Source organism: Tauraco erythrolophus, chromosome 9 (genome assembly GCF_009769465.1).
Source record: "Tauraco erythrolophus isolate bTauEry1 chromosome 9, bTauEry1.pri, whole genome shotgun sequence".
Taxonomy (NCBI): domain Eukaryota; kingdom Metazoa; phylum Chordata; class Aves; order Musophagiformes; family Musophagidae; genus Tauraco; species Tauraco erythrolophus.
Window position 1 is genome coordinate 31,188,744 of NC_141473.1, and position 9,650 is coordinate 31,198,393.

At 36.8% G+C, this 9,650-nt stretch overlaps 1 protein-coding gene across 1 annotated transcript in view; it reads left to right on the forward strand.

Moving 5' to 3' along the window:
* The window catches only part of GLUD1 (glutamate dehydrogenase 1), a 30,206-nt gene extending 21,536 nt beyond the window's left edge, over positions 1–8,670 (forward strand). Inside the window, exons 7-13 of the mRNA XM_086616255.1 lie at positions 972–1,109; positions 2,049–2,186; positions 2,311–2,391; positions 3,280–3,403; positions 4,359–4,450; positions 6,713–6,775; positions 7,411–8,670. Of these exons, the coding sequence (XP_086472381.1) occupies positions 972–1,109; positions 2,049–2,186; positions 2,311–2,391; positions 3,280–3,403; positions 4,359–4,450; positions 6,713–6,775; positions 7,411–7,530 (756 nt within the window). The 3' untranslated portion in view covers positions 7,531–8,670. The remainder of the gene's footprint in view (positions 1–971; positions 1,110–2,048; positions 2,187–2,310; positions 2,392–3,279; positions 3,404–4,358; positions 4,451–6,712; positions 6,776–7,410) is intronic.
* The last annotated feature ends 980 nt before the right edge of the window (positions 8,671–9,650 follow it).

Below are 9,650 nucleotides of genomic sequence, written 5' to 3' on the forward strand. Positions count from 1 at the left end.
CACACCTGGCAGAGGGCTAACCAACAGGCACTTAAGTGTAACTTAAACTGAAAACATGGCCAAAAGGATAGCTGAAGATTCCTCGAGGAAAATGAGGATACAGCATTGCAAAGAAACCTAGCGCATAACAAACTGTTGTATTGAAGTTTGCTTCTAACGTATGAACAGAAATCCTGAATATAGTTGAAACTATGGTATACAGGAATTTAATATTCAGCTTTTTTCTGGCATAGAATCTTACTACAAACTTTTGACATGGATCATGTGACCTTTTGTTCTGCCATGTGTGTTCCTCTACTTCCAGAATGTTGAATAATGTCCAGGAATTAGATTTTCTACACTTGTAAGGATGTAAAACATGCTAATGAACTGCAAGATTATCTATATTTAAATTTAGGTAATCTGTTTTGTACAGGACCACTTCAGAAATGTAGTAGAAATTACATAGCTTCCTACTAATTCATATGTTTTAATGTGAAGAATTAATGATATTCTCGTTTACTGCATTCCATTATGGGATGGTTTTACACTTGTAAGCCTTCCTTACCTATTAAATGAGAATATTTCCTAGCCTGCAAACGTTAGTCAAACCTTAGAATGGTGATACAAAAATCCATGAATCTCTCTAAGACAGTACCAGTTATAAAACAGATACACGTCATGTTCCTGTGTTGATAAATATCATAGTTTTGACACTTCCATAGTAGCATTAATGCTTCCCTTCTCTATTTCCAGCATAAAAAACTTAGCACAACTGTACATTGCTGGCTACAATGCATACTTTCTACAATGGTATTCAGACCAGAATGCATGTAGATTTCTTTCATTTTACCTGTATATGTCATCTAATGCCAGGACATACCGATGGATTAAAAACTATCTAAAGCTATTCAAAACTATATAAGCCTTAGCAGTAATCATCATTGTAGTTGAAGGGTTAACTACTTTTCCCTTTCTCTTTCCACTTTCAGGGATTTGGTAATGTGGGTTTGCATTCTATGAGATACTTGCATCGTTTTGGAGCAAAGTGCGTTGCTGTTGGAGAGTTTAATGGTTCTATCTGGAATCCTGATGGGATTGACCCAAAGGAACTAGAAGATTACAAATTGGTATGAAACTTAGCTGAGCAGAAATAGTTTAATTTTAAACAGCTTTGCAGGCACATAGGATGACTGTAGCCTGGTGTTAATTTGTGATATTTAAAGCATACTACAATTAATACTTGAAAAATGACTTAATGTTGATTGATCTGGCCTTCTCCTTATCCCAAATATGAATGCAGATGGTACTTTTTTACCCTTTGACTTGACTCTCAGAAAAATGGCAAGGGCTTGCATGTGTGCAGACTAATTATTTTGGTTTCAGAATTGGAGTTCATGATTATTTTGCCCTTCATATGACTAAACTAGGAAGGATGTCTCAAGGAACCAGGGCAAGGAGGTTCCTGAAGGATTCCTTACTGAGAATCACAAGCATGTGGACATTTAAGACTTCAAAGTTCACTTTTGCTGCTTTTTACCTATTGGATGTTTCTATAAACATAAAAGCCTGTCTGGCAGTGTGACTTGAATATGTAGCTTATAATGAAAACTGGATATAATCTTTTTATTTCAGTTTCTAAGTGAAGCAGTCTTGAGAGGACAGTTCACACACAGTAAAATACGATCTTTACTTAGAGCTTCTAAAGGGCTTATTTGGTGTGTCTTCTTTTATATAGGAAGTATTTGAATGTCTTTATCACTCTCTTTCTCAAAAGAATGAAAGGATTCTGTCACTAAACGAAGGCTATTATTTTTTTAATATTTCAGAGCCCAGATAGTTATTAATGGGTTTGGCCAGAGAGCAGTTATACCTCAATCATAGGAACTTTGTTATCCAAGCTTTGTAGCTTGCTTTTTATGCCTACTCTAAGTAAAAATAGGAATTATGTTACGTGCTGTCTTTCTAGGACTGTTGCTACTCCCTTCTTTCTTTTTTCAAAGTTAGAAAAAGGAATTCATACAAGTACACATTCACTAAAAGCACCCTGATTTGTTTTCTTCGAACAGCAACACGGGACAATCATGGGCTTCCCCAAAGCACAGACACTTGAGGGCAGTATTCTGGAAATAGACTGTGACATTCTTATCCCGGCTGCCAGCGAGAAGCAGTTGACTAAAGCCAATGCTCACAAGGTTAAGGCAAAAGTAAGTTGGAGAATTCAAATGCAAATGAAAAATAGAGAAGGCTTGTTTAAATACTATATTCAATAATTAGCCCAGATGGAAACAAACATATACCTCTGAGTTACTCTGCTGTGATTCCTTTCAGATTATTGCTGAAGGTGCCAATGGGCCTACGACTCCTGAAGCTGACAAAATCTTCTTGGAGCGGAATATCATGGTTATCCCCGTAAGATTCTATTATGACCTTTGATTTTCATTACAAGCGTAATATTTCTGTGAACTGTAGCAAGACGTTATTTATTGATGGTTTTTATTAATAGCCATTCTTTCTCTTAGGGTCGTTTTTAACAACTGATGTCTAGGAATTGGGTGTCAATGTTGCTTAAGATTGGTAGTAATTACTTACAGATCTCACTGCAACTGTAAATGACCAGAGATAACTATTGCATGAAGGTTACATATTTGGAAGAGAGAACAATCCACAATTAGTTCTTAAATCTGTAGTTTTTAAATCTGTAGTTTTGCGGTTTTGGAGTATTAGCTGACATTTGCTCAACTAAACAGTCCACTAAGCAAAGGAAGAAGGCAAAGTAAATACACTGGCCAATTTGTTTGTAAACATTGTGTCTCCAGTGATGCTCTGACAGAACTGTGTGTTGTAGATTGTATAGAGTAAATGTTGCCTCTAGTGATAATGTGAAAGAATAAGACCTCTCCAGGTATAATGATAACCCAGTCCCAGAGAAAGGACGTCCTGATCAAGTGATATTGCTAGGAAGAGCAGGTGATCTTCAGCCTTTACTCACTGAGACAGCCTAAGAATACCCTAATTTTCTTGATTAAAAACTTGTGCTAAACCAAAAGAACGTAGTCAGTCAAGCACACCTGTACTTCATATGTTCTGAAGTCAAGTCCTCTTTTAAATCAGCAGAAGTAATCCCTGGACTGCAGAAGAGGATAAGCGTTTTCATGTAAGAATAACAACTGGATTGTCTTCTGTATTGCAGTTTAAACTAATACTTCGTACTTAATACTTCTGCTTTCTTTTCCGTAATACAATAGAGCTATCTTTGTCACGTGGTCACAGTTCAAGACGTTTACTATTTCTGTGCAGGATCTTTACCTGAATGCTGGTGGTGTAACAGTATCCTACTTTGAGTGGCTGAAAAACTTGAACCACGTCAGCTATGGCCGCTTGACTTTTAAATATGAAAGGGATTCAAACTACCACTTGCTCAGTAAGTGCTCAGTTCCACTTTCACCCACTGTTTAATTAATAGATTGGACTAGCAAACATCAAATGTAGGAAAAATGAATACAGAACTATTTTAAATCAGCCTCAGTGGATCCTGCAGGATATTACTCTGTTTTAAACAATATTCTGTAGAAAACATCTGAGAATCTTGGGACATTGGACTTGGCAAAACATACATCTGAATATTTTTTTAATATAACCTTTTCTCATAAATGATACCTTTCAAGGCGTTTAAGAATAGGGTGGATGATCTACTTAGCGATATGATTTAATGGGGATTAGGGATGGTTGGACTCGATGATCTCTAAGGTCTTTTCCAACCTAGAAATCCATGAATCTATGAATAAAGTGGTTGAGGGTTATGGCAATTCTAATGTAAATCCCTTTCTTAACTTACATATTGTGTCATCTGAAATACTCTGTGATGTTGTTTAGGAAACCTTACTAATTAGATATGAAGAATTAAGATAAAATAACACCAAAACACTTCTCGCATCCTAAGGAAAAAATCTAAAATTCCACATGGCCTTTTTTCTTAGCAAGTAATGCAAAGTGTAATAGGAGATAATTGATTGCTTTGGCTTCAAGAAATATTTTGTCTAATGCTGTCTATCAAGTTAGGAAAATTTATCCAGATTGCTCTATCAGCTTTATGAGGTTAGCAAAGTGGGATCAGTAAATCCACAGTTGCTTGCCATGTTACTGTACTATAGCAATATTACTACTAATATTGGAGGCATACACCTATAGACACAGAAAAATCATCATCTTTCCCTGTTTTTGGAAAACAAAAATAAGATGACTCCCTTTGCGCCTTCAGTCCTTATAGTCTGCATTTCACGCCATTGAATGCTGAACGTCCTGGGGTCAGCTCCTTTGTTAGGGAGCACATTCCTTTCCTTGGCAGTTACCTTGCCTCTTTGTCTTTTCCTTTCTAGTGTCTGTCCAGGAAAGCTTGGAAAGAAAATTTGGGAAACATGGTGGAACTATTCCAGTTGTGCCTACAGCAGAATTTCAAGATAGGATATCGGTAAGTAGTTGCTATTGTCTTTTTGGTTGTTTTTTTTACTGTAACTGTATTCTGGTATTATAACTGCAATTTAAATTTTACCATTGTAGCTATCATAGAGGTTTTTTCCCCAACCAAGGCATTAGTACATAGTTAGCCTGATGGCCAAGCAAATAAAGCAAACAAGTGATCTGAACTGCTTAGGAAGTAAGCTATTTTTTCTTTCTTATACTTAAGCCTATACAAAATACCTCCAATATTGTTAAATAGCTACATTTTTAATACAGATGCATTTTGTATTTGTAACTAGCGTTAGATCGTGCAGTGCTGTTCATATACTGGAGCTTTTCAAAGCAACAGACTGTATCTCCACTGTTTAGTGGAGCCTGAGGTTTTTTTGACTGGGGAGGGAGCAGGGAGTGATTCTTTTTGCAGTCTAGTAAGGAGAACCTGAAGACCTGTGTTTTTCCCTCAAGCTTTTGTTTTGCTATGAAATACTTGATGTTTGCTGACTAACCTGATAGATTCCATGATTTCTTTGAACCCTAGCTATCAAAGTCTATTGAGCTTTTGTAGTGGGAAATACTGCCTCTGACATTACCAGAATTTATTTTGGAGATCTTGTTGATATAGTTTACCTAGATTTCCAAACAACTTTCAACAAGATCCCACGTCACAGACAGTTTGATATGATGTTTCTGTAACTCCAGGATAGTATAGGCCTATATAGACCTGGGTGAAAAATTGTAGAATGTTCCTCTAAGACTGAATTAGTGAGCAAAGAAATGTCAGGTGAAATTCATTGTTATCTAATGCATATCAATACACAGTGGGGAAATTTTCATATAAAATGACAGGTTTTGAGCTCATCCATTTGCATTCAAATTAAAAATCTGAAGGTAATGACAAAATATAAGCTTAGAAATCCATAGCAATCAAAACGCAAATTCAGCATTAGAAATCATTCTGAAGGAGAAAGAATAAGATTAATGATGCCACAATATAAATCCAGAGTGTGTCTGCCTTCTGAATACTACATGTAAGTTAGGTCTCTGCATCTTAAAACACTGTAGATGTGGAAAAAGTTCAGAGCAAGATCACCAGAATAATCAAAGATATGGAAGCTTCTCATACGTGGAACAATGAATTAACCTAGGTGCTATTGGCCTGAACTAGTCCTGGAGTGGAGACAGTGATCTACAGAATGAGTGGTGTAAAAATGGATGGGTAAGGATAGGTTGGTTGTTCACTGGAAGGGTGAAAGAGAATGAGATGTGTTGAAACAAAAACGACAGTGAAGTGCAGAATGAAGAACAGGGATGGTTCCTAGCACAGAAGACAGTTAAGAAGTGCAGTACTCTGCCAAGGGAAGCTAAAAGGATTGGTTGGTTTGTTTATCAAACACAAGTTCAAGAGGAGATGGGACAAATGATTGGGGGAAAAACTCCATTGAATTGTGAAAAACATTAAACCATGCTTCCTCAGGAAGAAATCGGGGAAAGTGCATGTAAACTTGGGCTAGTCAGGTGATAGAAATAGACTTTAGCCTGATCCACTGCAATGCTAGCGTTTTCATGAATGTTAGGCTAAATAAATAGCATTGTTCTGTGGCTTAAAGCAATTACTGCGATCTCTTGAACACAAGACATAGAAACATCCAGCTCAAATTGGTATTTGAGGGAAAGCAGGCATTTTGTGAAGCCAGGTCTCAAATTATTACTAAATTATAGCAGTCAGGATGATGGAACATGGAAGCTGATACTCAGTCATCCTAATTCTGTCTATCTTCAGTTATTTATTGTTCTGTGTATTTAAATTTTAATGGGAACAAAGTTACTCTGGAGTTGCTCAGGGCTAATACAATGTTGAGTATATAAATTGGAGATCCATACCCTTCCTAAAACCTGTTTGTCTTCAAAACAATTGCAAGTAGCTTCTACAGCTTATTAACTCTTGGGAGCTTTTATGTTTTAGCATTTACTGTGTGTTCTGAAGGCTGAAAATAGTAGTTACAACATCAGTAAAAAACACTAGCATCATGCATCCAGAAGCTAGGCCTATAAAAGACTTCAGTGCTTACGTCTGAGGTTTTAGAATTGAATTGACGATAATTAGCTCTTCATGTAACACAGTAAAGACAATTTAGATTCTTACACCAGTCATTAGAAGAAAATGAGTGAGTGATTTTCAGTCATTATAGGAATTCAACATGTCATCATCCCTAATACAGGACCAGTACCTTTTTGTGTTTTGGATTAAACTGATTTTATTCCGTTGTTGCAGGGTGCATCTGAGAAAGACATTGTCCACTCTGGGTTGGCTTACACAATGGAGCGTTCTGCCCGGGTAAGTATTGCCTTAGTAAATACTTACAGGAAAAAACTGACATGACTTTGCAACAGTTTTTGAATGGGTTGTACAGAATTTCTTTGAAATTAAAGTAGTAGATAAGCAGTTCATTATAATGGAAGTCACTGTAAGAATGAGGTATTTCTGCATTGTGCCAGGATGGCCAACTGGGTATAGAAAACATTAGAGACTAATACATGAAATCAGGAAGTATTTCCTAGTAGAAGCTGTAGTAATTAGAAGCTTTTTAGTCGTTCTCTAGTACCTGACTAATCTGTGACACATACCTAAGAGTGCTTTACCATCAGCAATTTTAGATTAATCCCTCTATGCAGTATTTCTAATTAGTGGGGCAAAGACTGCTTGAGACATCTTGTCTCTTCCTGTATCTGAAGTATATATGGATCCAAGACCTACAAAGGGGCAGTGTAGTAATCTGGGAAAGATTTTCTTCCCTTTCAGATCTCAGTTGTAAGATGAGTCAAGAAATTTTAGAATCGATCCACAAAAGATCAGAGCTCTGATACCAATATAGCAGCTCTTGTATTCCTAACTTAGATCCTCCAAGCAAAATCTAGTGTAGCTCCTACGGAGAAGCTTGCAGAAATCACATACAACCTTTTCTGTTTCAGCAAATCATGCGTACTGCCATGAAGTACAACCTGGGTCTGGACCTGAGAACAGCTGCCTATGTCAATGCAATTGAGAAAGTCTTCAAAGTGTACAATGAGGCTGGCCTGACCTTTACATAAAGAGGCCGTTACTGCTCCTTATTGTATCCCATCCCTCTTGCCGTTAACGTACCCTCTTCTTGAGAAAGCTTATCACAAGTTTACATGTAACCACAAAATTTTCTCTTCTTCTGACATTGTAGTGGATTCTATTCTCAATTAGTTTTGGTCCAAACTAGCCTTTTTTTACAATAAAAATCTGTGGATTAGGAAATTGTATACAAGTATGTATCTGAAGATAACAGTTCATCTGCACTTGTCGGGGCCATTCTGGGTATTTCACCTACAAAACAAAATGGTACATTTTATGTATGAAAGAGTGGTCTTGCCACCTGAGCCACTTCTCAAACTTCAGATCAGATACTGTACTAGATGAGCACTTAGCTCATTATTACTTCATGCACTTTTGTTTGATGATGAAATTTTGGCTTTGGCACTTTCAGCAAGGCCTTGTATGATCAATGCTGTAGCATTGTCAAAGGAAGAATGGGCCTCCAGCAGGGATTAACTTTGATAGGGGTCTAATTTTTATTTTTAGTAAAGCTTCAGGCCTGATTCTCTTTAGGCAATGTTTTTTCTTTAACTGTGCTGCTGTTACAGGACTGCCTTTTATTGCTTGTTCAGGATAGCTTGACTATCACCATGAAGTATGTAGAGGTGACAGACTAATATTTTTATAAGCTGAAACTATCAAGCAACTCTAGTTACATTTTTAATCAAGTATCTACATAACTATTCTGACTGTAAGTTGTTTCCTTTTTTGGAAAGAAAAGGGATAGTCTGAATTTGGTAAACAATCATACTCTGTTTTTTTGGAATTCTTTTTCCGTCTTTTGCTTTCAGAGGCTTTCTGAAACTTAGATGCTGCCTCAGTGAACAACTACAGTGAAACTGAATCCAGAAATCATTGGCCAAACTGCAGAGGAGCTAGAATGGTGCTCTAAATGTAAGAGGGTGGATTAACACACACAGCCTTTTCCCCGCCCAGCCCCCCATCAGGTCTTGAACATTTTGAATATATTAGAGTACAACAAAATGGACCTCAACACAATATTGGATCAAGCACAGTTTTTAAAGTCAAAGGCTTTTGTCCAGTGGAGTCCCCTTGAAGTGCCAGATGTTATTTATGTAATGAATATGAATGTGGTTTTTTTTAAGACAACTAGTCCCTCCCAGAAACTCATGCTTTTTTTCTAACTACTTTGTAACTGCATGACATAACCTGGAGAGAAGCGCAGTTATTAAAAAAGTTGACCTTTCCAAACCTACTATACTGTTGTACTACTGTTTTCTGTTTCATTCAGTAGCTTTCTGTAGTTACAATCAGTCTGTGAATCTTCACAGCACACTCATTTATTCATGTGATGCTGTCTCAGAGTTATCCTACAGGGCTCATTAATACAAATCTCCGTCTCTTTAACTTGCTCGTCAGCAAGGCTTTTGAAGTTGGATATATTTCGTAAATCATTTCAGGTCTTTACTTTGTCCTCTAAAATTTGTGAAGAACTACTCTAGTAGTTAGCAGTGAGCAATAAACCTGTGTGATGCATTTAACTAGTGGCTTACTCCATCATATATGCTGATATCCGGGTTGTAAAAGTACTTCCAATTACTTAAGCACAGTGTATGTATATATATAGGCATCTATTTTTAAAAAAAATTAGAACCCTTTGGGCATTAAAGAGTTAGTGATCAAGGTAAGGATCTCTAAACACAAGATCTGTATCTTGGATCATACTTTTAAGTGCGGTTTTTATGTAAACATTTACTAGATAGTAAACTGAAACTAAAATTGTGACAATTCAACTCTGACAAATTGTAACCTGCTTCCACCAAAAATCAGATGCTAAACATGCACAAATAAATATAGTTATATTATTGAAAAGAGAAAGTATTTTAAAAGCTGAGTTGCGGTGTCTGGCAGCAAAGCTGTTGAAAGCAAAGTGCAATAGCAGCGAAGAGATTTGGCTAATTTACTGTTGTTCTCCCTCCTTCCCACTCTCATTTCCTTTCTTCTGCTGCTAGTAAAGCACCTCTAATTTAGCTGTACAAACTTGAAAAGTGGGACCCTTTCAGTATTGAAGTGTATGGAAAGCTGACATAGATAGGTAACTGGGTTATTTTCTACCTCCTACTCAGTT